The 21,452-nt window shown below is 44.9% G+C and overlaps 1 protein-coding gene across 2 annotated transcripts in view; it reads right to left on the bottom strand.

The window, feature by feature from the left end:
• slc25a14 (solute carrier family 25 member 14) overlaps positions 1-21,452 on the bottom strand; it is a 186,918-nt gene that overhangs the window by 87,071 nt on the left and 78,395 nt on the right. For both annotated transcript variants that reach the window (XM_080187298.1, XM_080187299.1), the window contains exon 6: positions 3,617-3,712. In XM_080187298.1, coding sequence (XP_080043424.1) covers positions 3,617-3,712 — 96 coding nt within the window. The remainder of the gene's footprint in view (positions 1-3,616; positions 3,713-21,452) is intronic.

Here is a 21,452-nt window from a genome sequence, read left to right on the forward strand (position 1 = left end):
TACGGTTCCTTTATTGTGGAGTCCAATAGGCTTAGACAAAGGTCGTAGGTAGAAGAGGGCACTCACAATGTTAAAATGGCAGCGCGGGCCCGTTGGGCCAAAGGGCCTGTTTCCCGTGCTGTGTTGTTCTCTTTGCTTATAAGTATTGTATTCTCACACTTTTTCCTCCTCTCCCCATGCAGCTGAGCCAACCGTGGTGCAACAAATTTGGCTGTTACTGCTTTTACATGAAAGTGGAATGGCTACAGGGGCATTCTCTAAATATCTGAAAAGGAGGCATGTGCAGAGATGTGGGTAGAGGGCAGGGGAGTGTCAGGACGTGAACTGCTCTTTAGGAGGGCCAGCACAGACACAATGGGCCAAATGGCCTTCTTCTGTGCTGTATGGCAAGTCACTATGTCCAACTCCACCTGGTGATTTCAATGTAAGAGTAGGGTGTGACTCTGCAATCTGGCAGGGAGTCATTGGGAGGCATGGCGTGGGCAAGTGTAACAGTAACAGCCTACTCTTAATGAAGACCCCGTGCAGCACATGACCTCCTCATCACCAACACAACCTTTCGTCTGCCTACCTGTAACAAGACCTCCTGGATGCACCCCCACTCTAAGCATTGGCATCTTATCAACTATGTCATTGTCGGAAGAAAAGACAGGCAGGATGTCAGAGTGACCAAAGCCATGTGTGGTGCTGACTGCTGGACAGATCACAGGCTCATTGTCTCCAAAACGAGGCTCCACATCAGTCCCAAGAGGTGACCACAAGGAAGCAAAGTTATGAAAAGAATCAATGCGGCCAAGCTAAAGAACCCCAGCATAGCTTCAGCACTGGCTGAAGACTTAGAAATCAAGCTTGCTGACCTACACCTCACAGGCAGCACTGAGGACGACTGGGAACGCTTCAGGGATGCTGTCCATACATCTGCACTGAAGATGCTCGGGCCCTCTACCCATATGAACCGGTCATGCTGCTATGAGGATGATGAGGAGATACAGGCTCTACTTGTTGAAAAGTACCGTCTTCATTGGGCCTGTCAGAATGACCCATCATCAGCTGCCAAGAAAAATGCTTTTATCAGTGTTCACAAGACAGTCCAGAATAAACTGCGTAAAATGCAGGATGCTTGGCTGAGCGCCAAGGCAGATGAAATACAGGGATACGCTGACAGAAACGACTTGAAATGTTTCTATGAAGCCCTCAGCACTCTCTACGGACCTCAATCTCTCGGGAGTTCTCCCCTCCTGAGTACAAATGGTACAACTCTCATTACAGGGAGAGCTCAGATCCTGCAGAGATGACCACTTTGAAGCTGTCCTCAACCGACCGTCATCTATTAAAGATGAGGCAATAGACAAGATTTCCCAGGCTGATATCAACAGCACTATGGATGACTCACCGGTAGTAGCCAAAGTCACAACAGCTGTCAACCAGCTATCCAGTGGCAAAGCCCCAGGGGCAGATGCCATACCTGCAGAGGTCTACAAAGTCGCCGGTCCTGTACTTATCGAGAAGCTCACCGAGTTGTTCCAGTCCTTTTGGAAGCAAGGATCCATTCCTCAGGAACTTAAAAGTGCTTCTATCGTACACCTCTACAAGAGGAAGGGCAATCGGCAAGTACGCGCCAACCATCAAGGAATCTCGCTGCCCTCCATCACAGGAAAAACCCTCGCAAGAGTCCTGCTAAATCGTCTGGTCACTTATCTGTAGCTGGGCCTGCTTCCAGAGTCACAGTGTGGCTTCTGCAAATGTCGCGGGACTATTGACATGAATTTTGCTGCGCGCCAACTTCAGGAGAAGTGTCCGGAGCAGAATCGCGAGCTCTACACAACCTTTGTTGACTGTGCGAAAGCCTTCAACACTGTAAGCCGACAAGGCTTGTGGAGGATCATGTCAAAGTTCGGCTACCCTCCCAAATTCATTCAAATGTTCGGTTCCATGATGGCAGAATAGCCAGAGTACTGGACGGTGGAGAATTCTCTGAGGCATTCCCAGTCACCAATGGTGTCAAATAGGGCTGTGTGCTCGCACCCACACTGTTCAGCATGATGTTTACTGCCATGATGAATGGTGCCTTCCAGGACAGTATTGCTGGAATCAGCCTCAAGTACAGAGTGGATGGGAAGCTCTTCAACCTGAGGAAACTCCAAGCTATTACCAAAATGAAGGAAACTGTCCTGAGAGGCTTCCTCTTTGCTGACCACTGCGCCCTGTGTACTGACTCAGAGCCAGAGACGCAAGTTAATATGGACAAATTTTCCACAGGCTTGTGACAACTTTGGGCTCACCATCAACATTAAAAAGACTGAAGTCATGCACCAGCCTGCTTCTCATGCACCGTACACAGAACCCATAATCACAATCAAAGGGCAGAAACTACAGGCAGTGGACCAGTTCACTTATCTTGGCAGCACCCTCTCCCAAGCAGTGACTATTGATGCAGAAGTTAACTGCAGAATGGCAAAGGCAAGTTCTGCTTTCGGTAGACTGCGCTCCACTGTATGGGAATGCCGAGGAATCAGCCCAGCAACAAAACTGAAGGTCTACAGCACGCGGTACTCACAACCCTCCTGTATGTCTGTGAAGCGTGGACTGTGTATCGAAGGCATGCAAGACAGCTCAATCATTTCCACATGACTTGTCTTCGCAGAATATTACGCATCAGATGGCAAGACAAAGTACCAGACATTGAATTTCTCTCCACAGCAAGTCTACCATCAGTCCACAGGCTGCTGATGAGAGCGCAGACCCGTTGGGCAGATCGTGTCATCCGTATGGCAGGTGGGCGCATACCCAAGCAGCTCCTTTTTGGGGAACTCTCTGCTGAAAGGCGCTCGCATGGAGGGCAGAAGAAATGTTTCAAAGGCACACTCAAGGCCTCCCTGAAGTCACTTAACATAGTCACGACCACCTGGGAAACGCTGGCACAAAACTGCCCTATCTGGCGTTGCCTCTTCCACAAAGGCTGTCAAGCTTACGAAGCAAGGTGTATTGCTGAAGCATAACTTAAGTGCGAGCTGTGCAAGTCCAGAGCCACCAGCACAACAACTACAGTGCCTACACAAGTCAGTCCAACATGTGCCAGGACATTCCGTGCCCAAATTGGCCTAATCAGTCATCTTCGGACACATCGCAACCAGCCTCAAAATGACTAATGGTGTCGAGGTCCTCATCCATGGCGATGGACAAACAACATGGCCAGTCACGATGTCCAACTCCACTTCCCATTTGATAACCCATATCAGTTTCCTCCATGTACTTCTAATTCCAATTACCTCCTAAAGTTCTCCTGCAGTGCTTCTCGTTCCTCCCAATCCCCACCCAATACTCCTAAAGTCAAACTTCCCTGTGCTCCCCTCCTGACCCTCTCCCATCAAAACTCAATTGAAATATGCTTCACTGTTTTCTCCATCAATACAAGATGGCATTCTCTTTCTCCAAATAATTTCATCCCTTCACACTCAGATCGTGAAAATAACTCGCATTCAGAGAAAGCAGTATGCAGCTGTTGCCTTATCATAGTAAGAGCTTCAGCAGAGGACAGCAGTAAACTGGATGGAAAACAGCATATACGATATATGATTGACAGTTTGACTGTCATATTGAATATTTGAATACATACCCTCCACAAACCTCTGGTGCCCTCTTGTTGGTAGATATTAATAAAGTTACCAATCATACTCCCCTGACACAGGCCACTTTGAGCTTGCATCCGAATCTGAAAAGAGAAAAAAGACTATATTAGATGTCTGCCAAAAAGAAGCATTGGAATTGCTCAGTGTGTTTATTATTGAGAACAGATAATTCAACAGATAATTCATTATAATTCAATGAATTATAATAATATATTCTTGAAAGGAATTTTGACACCAAGAGTAGGGATTTCTCATTTCCATAAATAAAGGTGGCATTCAGACCTGTAACTGTGCCTGCAGTTCAGCTCTCAGCTGTTGTTGTGCATTCAGAGCTATTGTGCGCTGTAGCCTGCAGTTCAGCATTCAGACTTTGGTGTTTATACATTGCAGTCGATATTTCAGCACTCAACCATGGCAACTGACAGTTCAGCATGTGAAAGCCAAGATAACAATAGAACATAGAACACTACAGCACAAACAGGCCCTTCAGCCCACAAGTTGCGCCGATCACACCCATACCTACCAAGCCATAGAACTATCTGTAACTCCCAGTCTCATTAAATCCCATATACTCATCCAGAAGTCTTTTAAAAGACCCCAGCGAGTTTGCCTCCACCACCACCGACGGCAGCCGATTCCAGTCACACACCACCCTCTGAGTGAAAAACTTACCCCTAACATTTCCTCTGTACTTGCTTCCCAGCACCTTAAACCTGTGTCCTCTCGTAGCGACCATTTCAGCCCTGGGAAATAGTTTCCGAGGTTCCACCCTATCTATTCGTCTCAACATTTTATAAATCTCTATCAGGTCACCTCTCAACCTTCGTCTCTCTATAAAAAAAACTTCAAAACACCAAAGGAATCTGACATAAGAAATTCTATAAACAGTCAGCCTTCAGGATCTCCCAAAATATTTTGAGTTCAATTACTTTTGTTTTCAGTGAAGTTACTGTTATAATGTCGTGAAGTTGATAGTTAATCAGATAAACTAGTTTAGTGATCATGGTTTGTGGACAAAACGTTGGCCCAGACATGAGAAGAACACCCCTGCTCTTCAATTTGAGTCTTGGGATTTTTATGTTCACCTGCAAAAGCAGTTTCACGTCTCAGACAAGTAACAGCCTTTGCACTACACAACAACTGAGATTACAGCTCAAGTCTGAAGCTTTTCGACTCAGGTGTGAGATTTCCAGCAAATGAGCCCCAGAAGGCGCTGTACTCCAGCAGCACAAAGTACAGTGGGGCAGTGGTTGGTATTGTACAAAACTGATGGATGCAGTGGGAAGGTGGGGCACAGTTGTGGCAATACTGATGTCAAAAAGTGTTATAATCCCAATGGGAAAAATATAAACAAAATGACCTCCAATGAAGAAATTATCAAAAAGAAGTGGGAAGTGATTTTGGTCGGAAGGTCACAGACAATATTAAATAAAGGGTGATTCTAAACAGGATGCAGGAGCAGAAGGAACTGGGTACATCTGCGCACAAATCATTGAAGGTGACAGGGCAGGTTGGGAACAATTCATAAAGCAGCAGTATCTACTGATAAGGCATAGAGCACAAGGAGATTATGCTAAAATTGCACAGAACACAGGTTCAGCTTCAGCTGGAGTATCGTGACCAGTATTGGTCATCACACTTCACGAAAAGGTATGAAGGCGTTGGAGAGAATGCAAAAGAAGTTTATGAGGAAGTTTCCAGCGATGACGAACTTCCTATAAAGTAGACAGATAGGAGAAAGTTGAAAGGAGATTTGAAAAAGATGTTCAAAATCATGAAGGTTCCAGGCAGACGAGTTGGGGAAAACCTGTTCCCATTGGTGGAAGAAGTGAGAACAAGAGAGCACGGATTTAAGGTAATAGGCAAAAGAAGCAAAGGGGACATAAGGAGAATTCTTTCCACACTGAGCGGTTAAGGTCTGGAATGCACTGCCTGAGAACGTGGTTCTAACATTTCTCAAATTCTGCAATTCTGAGATTTCGCTTTTGTAGCTTTTACTTCAACATGAATTGGAACCAATGCAAATTAAACATGAGCTATCAGGGAAAAGGTACATCAAGTAAAAAGGTAAATTTCACTTCAGCAGCTGATACACACCTCACAAAACTGCAAGCAACTGCACCACTCCCTGTAGATATGTGGCACCACACGTAGTTCTAAAATTCTCTAACTTGGCCTGTGATTCAGAGAATCACACATTTTCCCACTCAATCAATTCAGCACTTTGGGTTCCATTTACTGGCAGATGTATTCCATGTGGGGTTCACAGAGACAATCCAGGTGGAATTCTCCCAAAACAAAACCTCTTGAGAGTTGAATTCACAGGAAAACAGGGTTATTCATGGATTTTTTTTCAGTGGGAGTTCACACTAGAATCTCCCGCACTCTGTGCAATACAGAGGCTATGTCATTAGATTTCATGGGGTCGGGGGCCTATTCTCACCTAGGAGGCTGAAACCCGAGGGCCTCTGCGCATGCGCAGTGGCCCCAAACTGTCAGCCTCTCGTTTGCTGACCAGCTCAATCGCTGGCCAGCCTGGGATTCCTGCAGTGCTGCCCTCTAACACCCCCATGGCCTAATCGCCGCCCTCCCGATCATTCCCGGGCCAGTCTTGACACCCACCCCAACACCCTCCCTTCCCAAAGTCCCAGGCCACCCCGATCTCCAGCCCCCCATTCCCCTCCCACTGCAGTGCCAATCCCCCTCACTGTGCAGATACCCTCTCTCAGGCCACTCAGATTGCTGGCCTTACTCCCGTCCCCATCAATCTCAATGGCAGAATGCCAGCAGGCCCGCAGAATTCAATAGTCCCACTAATTAAATTAAAATTAGAAATACATAAAATTTAAATTATACTTGGTTACCCACGTTTTCAGCGTGGATCTAATGGCGCGGAAGATTCCGGGAGATGCGCGAGCTACAGAAATGCATTCATGAATCCTGCACATGCCCAGACATGAGATTCTCCCACCCTACTGTGCTAGAAAATAAGTACAGTGGAATGAGAGAATCCACCCCTCCCACCCCATGTCCAAATGGCGCACACGTGTAGAATCTCCTAAGCTAGACTTTTGACAGGCTCAATGGCATATTGACGCTTTCCTCTTGCCACTTTCATAAAACATGGTAAACCATCCTGAAAAACTTAACACAGCAGTAGTAAAATTGAGAATTCCTGTTCTAACCCTGTCTTCAGCTTTCCATCCTGTTTAACTGCATTACACTACATAGCTTGCAAATAAGACCAGAAGACATAGGAGCAGAAATGTGCCTTCTCTATTTTCTTCTCTTCTGCAGCTTTGTCTGCAGTTCTCCTTTGTGTTTGGTCACATGACTTCCGTATGTTAACTTCCTTGCTGTTGACACTGCTTCTGCCTCAAAGGCCGCCATGTCTACGGAGCACTGCTATTGTTCAAACATATCGCACCCTAACCCTCTGCAAGCACCTCTTCAGTCTTTTTCAAACAACAGATTTTATAGACATTTTAAAGAAAATACAAGTTTTCTTTACCATGAAATCCCTACAGTGCAGAAAGAGGCCATCTGGCCCATCGAGTCTGTAATGGCGCTCCGAAACAGTCCTCTCCTCCACCCTATCTTCATAACCCAGTGCATTTACCATGGCTAATGTACTTAACCTACACATTGTGGGACACCAAGGGGAAATTTAATGTGGCCAAACAACACTAACCTGTGTACCTTTGGATTGTGGGAAGAAACTGCAGCACCTGGAGGAAACCCACACAGATACGGGGAGAATATGCAAACTCCACCCAAGGCTGGAATTCAACCATGGGTCCCTGGAGCTGTGAGGCAGCAGTGCTAACTGCTGCATCTCGATGCCACCTCTACTGTACCGGTTCTGGGTCAAATGTCAGTACAAAATTCCTGAACATGCTGAAAAAGCCTCCAAATGCCTTTTTTATCTGAGTCGTGTGAAACTAAGGTCTTCATGGACTACATATTCCAGGATATCATCACAAAGTGATAGGATGCTATTCAAAGAAATGTATAGTTTTTGCACAATTCTACAAGTTTCAAGATACTTATAGCAAAGGATAGAAGTAGACCTAAAGTGAAAGTACTATACTGGGGGAAGACTAACCACTACAGTATTAGGCAGGAGCTAGGGAATGTAGACTGGGGGTAGCTGTTTGAGGGTAAATCTACATTCGATATGTGGGACTCTTTTGAAAGTCAGTTGTTAGCAATTCAGGACAAGTATGTCCCTGAAAAATTAAGGATAAAGATGGCAAAATTTGTGAACTCTGAATGATGAGAGATTGTGAGCTTAGTGAACATAAGAACATAAGAAATAGGAGCAGGAGTAGGCCATCTGGCCCCTCGAGCCTGCCCTGCCATTCAATAAGATCATGGCTGATCTGTTGTGGCTCAGCTCCACATTCCCCGCCCTCTCCCCATAACCCTTAATCCCCTCTCTTATCAAAAACCCATCAACCCGCGTCTTAAAAATATTTAGCGAGGTAGCCTCCACCACTTCAACGGGCAGAGAATTCCAGAGATTCACCACCCTTTGAGTGAAGAAGTTCCTCCTCAACTCTGTTCTAAACCGCCCCCCCTTTATCTTGAGGCTGTGTCCCCTAGTCCTACTGTCCTTTCTGAGCGGGAAGAGTGTCTCCACCTCTATCCTATCCATCCCATTCATCATCTTATATGTCTCAATGAGATCTCCCCTCATTCTTCTAAACTCTAACGAGTACAAGCCTAGTTTATTCAACCTCTCCTCATAGCTCAACCCTCTCAACTCCGGCATCAGCCTAGTAAACCTCCTCTGCACTCCCTCCAAGGCCAAAATATCCTTGCGTAAGTACAGCGCCCAAAACTGCACACAGTACTCCAGCTGCGGCCTTACCAATGCCCTATATAGCCGCAGCAAGACCTCCCTACTTTTATATTCAATCCCCCTCGCTATGAAGGCCAGCATTCCATTCGCCTTCCTGACCACCTGCTGCACCTGCAAGCTGGGTTTTTGCGACTCATGCATAAGGACCCCGAGGTCCCTCTGCACCATCACCTGCTGCAGTTTTTCTCCACGTAAGTAATAATCCTTCCTACCATTATTCCTACCAAAGTGGACCACCTCACACTTGCCAACATTAAATTCCATTTGCCAGTTCCTGGCCCAATTGCCCAGCCTATCTAGATCCTTCTGCAGACTCTCCACGCCCTCCGCACAATTTGCCGTTCCCCCAATCTTGGTGTCATCAGCAAATTTTGACACCATACACTCAGTTCCCTCCTCCAGATCATCTATATAAATGGTAAATAGCTGAGGCCCCAGCACCGACCCCTGGGGCACTCCACTAGTCCCCAACCGCCAATCCGAATAGCACCCATTGACCCCCACTCTCTGCCTCCTATTTGACAACCAGTCCTCTATCCATGCTAACACCCTGCCCCCAACTCCATGTCCCCGACCCTCTGCAATAACCTCTTGTGAGGTACTTTGTCAAATGCCTTCTGAAAATCAAGAAAGACCACATCCACCGGCTCTCTTCTATCCACCGCCCTAGACACATCCTCATAGAACTCAAGTAAATTTGTCAAAATTTGAAAAAGGAGGCACACATAAATTTCAGGAAATTGAAAACGAATAAAGCTCTTGAGGAATACAAAGATAACAGGAAAGAGCTTAAACAGGGTCTTAGGAGAACTGAAAAGGGCATGAAATGTCCTGAGCAGGCAGGATGAAGGAGAATGCCGAGGCTTTTTATGCTTATATGAGGAGGAAGAGGGTAACTAAGGAAAGGGTAGGTCCACATAAAGACAGTGAAGGGAATATGTGTGTGGAGCCAGATGAAGTGAGTGAGATCCTTAACAAGTATTTTGCACCTGTATTCACACAGGAGATGGATGTGGTGGATGGTGAGTGTAGAAAGGAGAATATTGACATTCTAGGATATGTTGAGATAAAAAGGGAGGTGGTATTAGAGGTTTTAAAAAACATTAAGGTGGACAAGTCCCCAGGGCCAGATAGGGTCCATGCTAGAACACTCAGAGAGGTGAGGGAAAAAAATTACTGAGGCCTTGGCCAAAATCTTTGTATCTTCTGTAGCCACAGGTGAGGTACCAGAGAATTGGAGAGTAGCTAACATTGTTCCCCTGTTCTAGAAGGGCAGAAGAGACAATCCGGGAAGTTACAGGCTTGTGAGCCTCATATCAGTGGAGGGGAAATTATTGGAGAAGACTCTTAAGGACATGAAGTACTCACATCTGGAAGAAAATAGATTTATTAACCATAGACAGCACAGTTTTGTGAAGTGGCGGGGGTGGGGTCCTGTCTGACAAACCTGATTGGGTTCGTTGAGACAGTGACAAAAATAATTGACCGGAGCAGGGCAGTGAATGTTGTATACGTTGACTTCAATAAAGCCTTTGTTAAGGCTCCTCGTGGCAGGCTGGTACAAAAAATGAAGTCATATGGGATCTGAGGTGAGATGGTAAAATGAATACAAAACTGGCTTGGGCATAGAAAGCAGAGAGTAGCAGTGGAAGGCTACTTTTCTAAGTGTTGCACAAGGATCAGTGCTAGGGCCTCTGTTGTTTGTAATGTAATAATATAATAATATAATAATGTAATAATGTAATAATAATAATGTAATAATAAGAGGGGATCTTATAGAAACATATAAGATGATTAGAGGTTTAGATAGGGTGGATGGTGATAGCCTGTTTCCTCGGATGGAGAAATCTAGCACGAGGGGGCATGGCTTTAAATTAAGGGGGGGTAGTTATAGGACGGATGTCAGGGGCAGGTTCTTTACCCAGAGGGTGGTGAGGGACTGGAATGCCCTGCCTGCTGCAGTTGTAAATGCGCCTAGTTTGGGGGTGTTTAAGAGATTGGTGGATAGGTTTATGGACGAAAAGGGATTGGTTTAGATTAGAGGGTCAATGTTTTTTTTTAAAAATAAGACTGGTCGGCGCAACATTGTGGGCCGAAGGGCCTGTTCCGCGCTGTAATGTTCTATGTTCTATGTATATATAAATAATTTGGAAGAAAATGTAGATAGTCTGATTAGTGAATTTGCAGATTATACAAAAATTGGGGGAGTAGCAGACAGTGAGGAAGATTGTCAGAGGATACAGCAGGATATGAATCAGCTGGAGACCTGGGCCTAAAGATGGCATATGGCATTTAACCCAGGCAAATGTGAGGAGATTTGGAAGGTCTACTGCAGAAGGGAAGTATACAGTAAATGGTAAAGCCCTTAGAAATTTTAGCATCTAGGTGTGCAGATTCACAGTTCCCTGAAGGTGGCAACTCAGGTGGGCAAGGTGGTCAAGAAGGCATAAGGAATGCTAACCTTCATCAGTTGGGCGTTGAGTATAGGAATCGGAAAGTCATGTTGCAGCCGTCTAAGACTTTGGTTAGGCTGCATTTGGAGTATTGTGTACAATTCTGGTCGCCACACTACCGGAAGGATGTTGATGCCTTGGAAAGAGTGCAGAAGAGATTTACCAAGATGATGCCTGGTTTGGAGGATATGAACTATGAAGAGAGGTTGAATAACTTGGATTGTTTTCATTGGAGCACCAGGGGATGAGGGGGAATCTGACAGATGTTTACAAGATTATGACAGGTTTGAATACAGTGGATAGTCAAGAGTCTTTTTCCCTGAGTTGAAGGTTCAATTACTTGGGGGCATAGGTTGAAAGTGAGAGGAGGAAAGTTTAAAAAAGACATAAGGGGCAAGTTTTTCAGACAGAGGATGGTGAATGCCTGGAACATGCTGTGAAAGGTGGTGGTGAAAGCAGATTCAAGAGGCATCTGGATAGATACATGAATAAGCAGGGAATAGAGAGATATGGACCAGGTAGAGGTAATAAAATATTAGATTAGAGAGGTATCTGTGTTGGCACAGACTTGGTGGGCTGAACAGGCTGTTCCGGTGTTGTACTGTTCTTTCTTGTCCTTTGTCCTCAGAATCAAAATTGCCATGTATTTTGTAAACCATGTCTGGACAGCACCAAGAACATAGAACAGCACATCACAGGAACTGAACATAACACCAAATTCAGCAAGTCCCTTTCCCTGCCCTTGGTCCATATCTCTCTATTCCTTGTGTTAAGAACATAAAAAGTAGGAGCAGGAGTAGGCTATTTAGCCCTTTGAGCCTGCCCCGCCATTTAATGAGATCATGGCTGATCTGAAGTGGATCAGTTCCACTTTCCTGCTTTCTCCCCATAACCCTTAATTCCCTTGTCTACCAAAAACCTATCTATCTGTGTCTTAAATAAATTTAGCGAGGCAGCCTCCACCACTTCAACGGGCAGAGAATTCCAGAGATTCACCACCCTTTGAGTGAAGAAGTTCCTCCTTAACTCCGTTCTAAACTACCCCCCCTTTATCTTGAGGCTGTGCCCTCTAGTCCTGCTGTCCTTTCTGAGCAGGAAGAATCTCTCTACCTCTACCCTATCCATCCCTTTCATTATCTTATACGTCTCTATAAGATCCCCCCTCATCCTTCTAAACTTCAATGAGTACAGACCCAGTCTATTTAGTCTCTCTTCATAGTCCAATCCCCTCATCTCTGGGTCCAACCCCCTCATCTCTGGTCCAGAAAGAAACTCCAAAGTGTTCCATGCAGCCTGCCTGGATCACAGGAAGAACTTTTATCAATTACAAATAAGAAACAAAGAATCATGATAATGTACAACTCTCCATAAAGACATCTACAATGTTCCAGTCAAGTCAAACCGATAGACAAAAGGCCATTTTCACAGGTTTAACACAGCACAGACTAATGCTGACGTGATACTGGAAATTGAGTTCTTTGGTTGGAGAATTGAAAACTCTCAGTCTTCATTCACTCAGAACAGGTTGAAGTCAGAACAGCTTCCTAGAACATCAGGGACTTTAGGCAAATTACTAACAGCAAATCCTTTCCTTCAGTAATGCAAAACCTTGCTTTAAAATCACCTGCAGAATTCCTAAATTAGATAGGGAGACTTCTGTTCAGCTTGCTATCAATCCCTGTTAAAGCCCAACTGCAGCTCCAGCCAAACAGAAAACTGAAGGTAGATGAGCTTAGGACGTGGATTGCTGCTTGGGATTGTGATGTGGTGGCCATTACGGAGACTTGGATGTCTCAGGGACAGGACTGGGTACTTCAGGTGCCAGGTTTCAGATGCTTCAGGAAGGACAGGGAGGATGGCAGAAGAGGTGGTGGAGTGGCACTGTTGATCAGGGACAGTGTCATGGCTGCAGAGAAAGAGGATGCCGTGGAGGGACTATCTACAGAGTCTCTGTGGGTGGAAGTTACGAACAGCAAAGGGTCAAAAACTTTGCTGGGTGTATTCTATAGGCCACCCAATAGTGACAGGGAGGTTGAAGTGCAAATAGGGAAACAGATTCTGGAGAAATGTATTAATAACAGAGTTGTCGTGATGGGAGACTTCAATTTCCCAAACATCGACTGGAATATCCCTAGGGTAAGGGGTTTGGATGGGGAGGAGTTTGTTAGGTGTGTTCAGGAAGGTTTCCTGACACAGTATGTGGATGAGCCTACGAGGGGAGAGGCTGTACTTGACCTGGTACTGGCGAATGAACCAGGGCAGGTGATGGATCTCTCGGTAGGGGAGCATCTTGGGAATGGTGACCATAATTCTATCTCCTTCACAATTGCATTGGAACGAGATAGGATCAGGCAGGCTAGGAAGGTGTTTGTCTGGAGTAAGGGGAGATACAAAGAAGTCAGGAAGTTACTTGGACAAATAAACTGGAAGGAGGCGTTCTTAGGGAAAAGTACCGAAGGAAGGTGGCGGATATTCAAGGAATGTTTGTCTGGAGCTCTGCATGACAATGTTCCGATGAGACAAGGGGGTTTTGGTAGGTCGAGGGAACCGTGGTGCACGAAGGCTGTGTTGAACCTAGTCAGGAGGAAAGGGAAGGTGTACAAAAGGTTCAGGGAACTCGGAGAGGTTAAGGATCTTGAGGAGTATAAGGACTGTAGAAAGGAGCTTAAAAGGGAAATTAGGAGAGCCAGAAGGGGTCATGAGAAGACCTTGGCGGGTAAGATTAAGGAGAATCCCAAGGCCTTTTATAAATATGTGAAAGGTAAAAGGATGAGAAGAGAAGGGATAGGACCTATAAAAGGTGAAGGGGGTAAGGTCTGTGTGGAACCAGAAGAAATGGCAGAGGTGCTTAATGAGTACTTTGCCTCAGTATTCACGGTGGAAGCTGATCTGGGAGATTTTGCCACGGATTTGCAGCAGATGGAAAAGATTGAGTTTGTGGATATTAAGGTGGAGGATGTGTTAGAACTTTTGAATTCTATCAAGATTGATAAGTCGCCGGGACCAGATGGGATATACCCCAGGATACTGTGGGAGGCGAGGGAAGTGATTGCAGAGCCCCTGGCGATGATCTTTGCGTCGTCAATGGAGACGGGAGAGGTTCCGGAAGATTGGAGGATTGCGGATGTAGTCCCTATTTTCAAGAAAGGGAACAGAGATAGCCTGGGAAATTACCGACCGGTGAGTCTGACCTCAGTGGTTGGTAAGCTGATGGAAAGGCTTCTGAGGGACAAGATTTACGACCATTTGGAGAGGTTTGACATGATCAGGAACAGTCAGCATGGATTTGTCAAGGGCAGGTCGTGCCTTACGAGCCTAGTTGAGTTCTTCGATAATGTGACTGAACACATTGACGAAGGAAGTGCCGTGGACATGGTGTACATGGACTTCAGCAAGGCGTTTGATAAGGTCCCCCATGCAAGACTTCTTGAGAAGGTGAGAGGGCATGGGATCCAAGGGCCTTTGGCCTTGTGGATCAAGAACTGGCTTGCCTGCAGAAGGCAGAGAGTGGTTGTGGATGGGTCTTTTTCTGAATGGAGGTCAGTCACCAGTGGAGTGCCCCAGGGATCTGTTCTAGGACCCTTGCTGTTTGTCATTTTCATAAATGACCTGGATGAGGAAGTGGAAGGATGGGTAAGTAAGTTCGCTGATGACACGAAGGTCGGTGGTGTTGTGGATGGTCTGGAAGGATGGCAAAAGTTGCAGCAGGACATAGATAGGATGCAGGACTGGGCGGAGAAGTGGCAGATGGACTTCAACGCGGATAAATGCATAGTCGTCCATTTTGGCAGAACCAACGGGATGAACGAGTACACTATCAAGGGCAGGAGTCTTGGTAGTGTTGAGGAGCAGAAGGATCTTGGGGTCCGGGTCCACAGGACTCTTAAATCGGCCTCGCAGGTGGAAGAGGTGGTTAAGAAGGCGTATGGTGTACTGGCCTTCATAAATCGAGGGATTGAGTTTAGGAGTCGGGAGGTAATGCTGCAACTTTATAAGACTCTTGTCAGGCCTCATTTGGAGTACTGTGCGCAGTTCTGGTCGCCTCACTATAGGAAAGACGTAGAAGCTATTGAAAGGGTACAGAGGAGATTTACAAGGGTGTTGCCTGGACTGGGAGGCATGCCTTATGAAGTTAGGTTGAGGGAACTGGGTCTCTTTTCCCTGGAGAGACGTAGGTTGAGAGGCGACCTGATAGAGGTTTATAAAATGTTGAGAGGAATAGATAGGGTGGATTCTCAGAGGCTATTTCCCCGGGTTGAAATGGTCGCTACGAGAGGACACAGGTTTAAGATGCGGGGAGGAAAGTACAGAAGTGATGTTAGGGGTAAGTTTTTCACTCAGAGGGTGGTGAGTGAATGGAATCGGCTGCCGTCAGTGGTGGTAGAGGCGAACTCGCTGGGGTCTTTTAAAAGACTTCTGGATGAGTATATGGGGTTTTATGGGATTGGGGGTTATAGATAGGTGTTGATGTGATCGGCGCAACTCGTGGGCCGAAGGGCCTGTTTGTGCTGTAGTGTTCTATGTTCTATGAAACTAAACTCGCTGGGAAACAACCTGTCCAAAAACATACGACCATGCTTCAAGCAATGCAGAACCATAAACTAGTCCCAGAGTAAACTCAAATAGCCCCATTTAAGCCACTTACGTAGCAAAAGAACATTTCCAGTCAAGCCAGTAGGAATGACATCACTGAAGCTGTGAGCTAATGAATCCCCGGAGCTGTGGGAGTTGCAGATTTTTTAAAAAACTCTCAAAGATACACTGACATCACACTTGCATATTCATATGTTTATCTAAAAGCACCTCAAGCAACCCTTTCATATCTGCTCACTTCAGCAGCAAGTTCCAGATTACCTACCACTCCATGTAAAAAAACTGGCCCCTCGCATCTTCTTTGAACTTTCCGCCTCTATCATAAATGCATGCCCCTAGTATTAGGCATTTCAACTCCAGGAAAAAAGATTCTGACCGTCAACCCTATATGTCCATTAACTTTATAGACTTCCATTAGGTCTCCCCGAGCCTCCTCCATTCCAGAGAAAACTTGTTTGTCCAGCCTCTCCATATAGTTCATAGGCTTCTGGTAAACCTCTTCTGCACTCTCCTCAAAGCCTTTAAATCCTACCTGTAATGTGGTGACCAGAATTGAATGCAATACCAAGTGCAGCCTAACTAAAGTTTTATAAAGCTGAAACATGACATCCTGACTCTTGTACTCAATGCCCCAACCAATAAAGGCAAGCATGCCATATGCCTTCTTTACCATCCTATCTACTTGTGTAGTTACTTTCAGGGAGCTATGGACTTGAACCCCAAGATTCCTCTGTATGTCAATGTTGTTCAGGGCCCTGCCATTAACTGTATACTTACCCTTAACATTTGATCTCCCAAAGTGCAGCACCTCACATTTGCCCAGATTAAACTCCATCTGCCATTTCTCCATTCATACCTGCAGCTGATCTATATCCGACTCTAATCTCTGACAACCTTATAGACTATCCTTAACTCCACCTACCTTTTTGCTGTCTGCAAACTTCTTAACCCACCCACCTACATTTTCATCCAAGTCATTGACGTGCATTACAAACAGCAGAGGTCCGAGTATGGATTCCTGTGGAACACAGTAAGAAGTCTGACAACACCAGGTTTAAGTCCAACCGATTTATTTGATAGTAAACTCACTAGTTTTCAAGGTTTCCCTCTTCATCAGGTGAATGGAGAGTTCTGGCCTCAGACAGAGCAGATAACAGCACAGACAGTTTACAGATTACTGATTAGAATGTGAATCTTTACACCTAACCTGCTAATCAAGTCTTAAAGTGGCCAACAATGTGAGTGGAAGGAGCATTTAGCACAGGTTAAAGAGATGTGCACTGCAGAGATGGAGACAGTACACATCTCTTTAACCTGTGCTCAATGGTCCTTCCACTCACATTATCGGCCACTTTAAGACTTGAATAGCAGGTTAGGTGTAAAGATTCGCATTCTAGTCAGTAATCTGTAAACTGTCTGTGCTGTTACATCTCTGTCTGAGGCCAGTACTCTCCATTCACCTGACGAAGAGGGAAACCTCGAAAGCTTGTGAGTTTACTATCAAATAAATCGGTTGGACTTAAACCTGGTGTTGTCAGACTTCTTATTGTGTTTACTCCAGTCCAATGCCAGCATCTCCACATCATTTCTGTGGAACGCCAGTAGTCACAGATCTCCAGCAAGAAAGATAACCTTTCACCATTACTGACTTCTATGAGCAAGGCAATTCTGAATCTAAGCAGCCACGGATTCATGGATCCATTTTAATCTTCTGGATGAGCTTACTGTGGGGCACCTTGTCAAAAGCCTTACTAAAATCCATGTACACAACATCCACTGCTCTTCCCTCATTTATCACCTTTCAGTTCCTCAAAAAAACAATCAAGTTAGTAGGACACGACTTGCCCCGCACAAAGCCATGCTGACTTTCCCTAATTAGGCCATGCTTTTCCAAATCCAAGTCAACCCAATAGCTTCCCAACCATTGATGTGAGACTCATTGGTCTATAATTTCCTGGATGATCCTTTTTTCCTTTCTTGAACAAAGGAACAACATTAAAGAGAAAGGAAAGGATAGGGAACAGGGTGTTCTCTGAGTACTAATTGTATTATTTGCGAAGAACACCCTGTTCCCTGTTCTGAGTACTAATTGTATTATTCACAGAGTGCTGTGAGCCAGGAAGCAGTTCAGATACAGATGGGGTGTTGAAGAAGCAGCAGCAACAAAGAGAGAGCAACCATCTTCAGGAAACAGTTCAGCTAGAGATGGAGCGCTGAAGGCAAAAACCAGTTTGTGTAAAAGATCATTTTCTTCACTGAACCAACCATTCTCAAGTCCTGGAAACCCAAGTTCTACATTGTTGTAAACACCGGTTAGATTTGACCAATAGATTTAGTTGATATTTGGGAAACAGACTTTTTGGGTTTTATTATCATTCTTCTTTATTTGTTTGTTTCAAGAAAGAAGCCTAAGTTCTCAAAGTTTCAGCAAACATTTCTCACCAATATCCAAAAGAAAATGCACCATTAAAAACCAATGTTTCAGCTTGGAACACTCTCATATATAATCAGCGGGGTTTGGTAGTAATATTGACAGTCAACTTGTAAACAAAGTTACTGGGGAAGCAACTTATTTTACTTTTTATAGTGAAAGGTGTTAAATGGTGCTGCAGAGTTGTTTCAGGATGAGTATGGAGTGGGACTAAAAGGCAGGAGAAGTGGCAAAGGGCCGACAAGAAATGCTTGAGGAGATTGTGCAGTTTAAGTCAGATTGGATTTCTCCAGAAGAAAAATCCAGAAACAGTCTGAGGAGATCTATCAAAGATGCCACAACACAGTATTGGACCAAGCTAGAGTCCCAGGCTAGCCACACTGACCCCCACTGACTATGGCAAGGTCTGCAAGGCATATCAGGCTACAAGATGAAGGCAAGTAAAATTGCTGGCTGCAACATATCCATCCCTGATGAGCTCAATGCATTCTATGCCTGTTTTGAGCAAGAGATCAGCGAGAGCACACCGTCCACTTTGGAAGCCTCAGATGAACTTGTACCTGAGGTCACCATTGCAGGTGTCAGCGCAGCTTTCTCGAAGGTCAACCCATGGAAAGCAACTGGCCTGGATGGGCACTCAGATTCTGCGCAGATCAGCTGGCAGGGATTTCGCAGACATCTTCAACCTCTCTTTACAACAATCTGAGGTTCCTATCTGCTTCAAGAAGACAACGTGCCAAAAAAAAGCCAAGCACATGTCTTAATGACTATCATTCAATGGCTCTGACATCCATCATTATGAAGTACTTCAAAAGGCTAGTTATCACACAAATCAATTAAAGCCTCCCGACTGCCTGGATCCATTATAGTTCACCTACAACAAGATCATAGCAGACAGCATCTCCCTGTCTCTGCTGTTAAGTTTGTTTTCGTGAGACTTTTCCGTCCCTGATACAAAGGCAAACACCAACTGTTTGATTCAAAAGTTCTTTATTTGTCTTACATATGCAAGCTGGCAAACCTTTGCTACTTCCACTCAGTACTGGGAGTCAGTTAGCAAAAGTACACTGAGCAAAAAGGCAGGTTTCAGCAAGCACATGTCATCTGATACAATCAAGGACAAGCACAAGAAAGACCATTCTTGTTCCTGGCAAAAACAGCACCCCAGCTGTCTTAAGCAAAAACAAGTATAGCTACACAAGAACATTTTTTTTTCAAAAAACGCACTCTGGATGTGCTCTGTAAGTTGGAGCCTGTGGTTATCTCGTTTGTCAGTTTGCTCGCATGAGCTGTTTTTCTGTTATGCTTACAAACCCATCATCTGAGATTCTACAGTGGGCATGAATTCTTTAATATCTCACTGCACTCAACCCTGGAACACCTGAATAACAAAAGCATTTATGTCAGACTCCTATTTATTGACTACAATTCAGCCTTCAACACCATTATTCCTATGAAACTCATCTCCATACTCTGTGTCCTGGGCCTCGGCTCCTCCCTCAGCAACTGGATCCTGAACTTTCTAACCCACAGAATAATCAGTAAGGTAGGCAATAACATGCATGACCATCCTCAATACCAGTGCTCCACAAGGCTGTGGCCTCAGCCCCCTACTATACTCCTTATATACCTATGACTATATGGCCAAATTCCCCTCCAACTCAATTTTCAAGTTTGCTGACGATACCACTGTTGTGGATTGAATATCAAATGATGATGAAATAGAGTGCAGGAATGAGATAGAGAATCTGGTGAACTGGTGCAGTGACAATAATCTCACCCTCAATGTAAACAAAACAAAAAAAATTATCATCGACTTCAGGAAGTGTAGTGGAGAACATGCCCCTGTCTACATTAATGGGGACAAAGTAGAAAGGTTGACAGCTTCAAGTTTTTAGGTGTCCAGATCACCAACAACCTGTCCTGGTCCCGCCATGCTGAAACCATAGTTAAGAAAGCCTACCAACACCTCCATTTTCTCAGAAGGCTAAGGAACTTTGGCATGTTAGCTACGGCTCTCACCAACTTTTACAGATGCACCATAGAAAGTATTCTTCTGGCTGCATCACAGCTTGTATTACTCCTGCTCTGCTCAAAACTGCAATAAACTACAAAAGGCCGTGAACGTAGCCAATCCATTGTGCTAACCAGCCTTCCATCAATTGACTCTGTCTACATTTCCCATTGCCTCGGCAAAGCAGCCAGCACAATCAAGGAGCTCACGCACTCCAGACATTCTCTCTTCCACCTTCTTCCATCGGGAAAAAGTTACAAAAGTCTGAGGTCATATACCAACTGACTCAAGAACAGCTTTTTCCCTGCTACCATCAAACTTTTGAATGGACCTACCTTGCTTTAAGTTGATCTTTCTCTACATCCCAGCTATGACTAACATTACATTGTGCATTCTCTCGTTTCCTTCTCTATGAACAGTATGCTTTGCCTGTATTGCTTGCAAGAAACAATACTTTTCATTGTAAACTAATGTGGCAATAATAAATCAAATCACTGACAGAACAGCAATGCCCTGTGGATTTCAGAATAATAGAAAACATATATGGCAATGGCAATTTTCAAATTATTCCGACTGCCACTTCCTAATGAGTACAGAAATGGGAGGATGAATGCCTAGCTGACAGACGATGTACGAGTGAGTTAGATTCCTGAGACATTGGGGCCATTTGTGGTAATGAGGGATTCTACAAGACAAAGGGGATGATCCTCAACAGGGTGGTTTAATATTGTTGCAGGAAGGTTTGTTCATGCTGTTGGTGAGAGGTTAAATTAGCTCGGTAGATGAGTCCGAAACTGAGTGTGGATTCAGAAAGAAGAAAAGCAAACGAGGAAATATCTGGCCGAAAATTTGAAGATGCATATGGAAAGTCAATGTGACAAAGGCCAAAAAATATTACAAAGGAGGTGTTCAGTGAACAACGGCATAAACTTAATGCAGAGAGTCAAATCAATATGGCAGATGCACTCAGAGTACAGATCTTCTTTGATAGCCACTTGGGACCAAGGAGGACATTCTTTCAGTCTGGTGTTGTGGATTCTGAGGTGTATCAGCACATTGTCACAGATGAGGTATGATGAAGTTGGTGGTTAAGACGTTGAGATTTTGGTACGTTCTTTCTGTTGCTTTTGGCTACTTTAGCCTCACCTATTGCTTCTAGGATGGAGTAATAAACACTTACAATAATGGTGTACTGTTTCTGGGCTAAGGTGAACAGAAAAGTCATGGGACATTTGTTTATCCCATAGGGTGCGTTTGCTGAGACAGTCAATTAGTTCATTGTTTATGATGAAACCAACTCCATTTGGGCGGCACGGTGGTTAAAATTGCAGCCTCACAGCCCCAGGTTCAATTCTGACTTCATGTCACTCACTGTCTGTGTGGAGTTTGCACATTCTCCCCGTGTCTGCATGGGTTTCCTCCGGTTTCCTCCCACAGTCCAAAGATGTGTGGGTTAGGTTGATTGGTT

The sequence above is a fragment of the Carcharhinus amblyrhynchos genome, chromosome 4 (genome assembly GCF_965287045.1).
Source record: "Carcharhinus amblyrhynchos chromosome 4, sCarAmb.v2.hapA, whole genome shotgun sequence".
Lineage (NCBI taxonomy): Eukaryota > Metazoa > Chordata > Chondrichthyes > Carcharhiniformes > Carcharhinidae > Carcharhinus > Carcharhinus amblyrhynchos.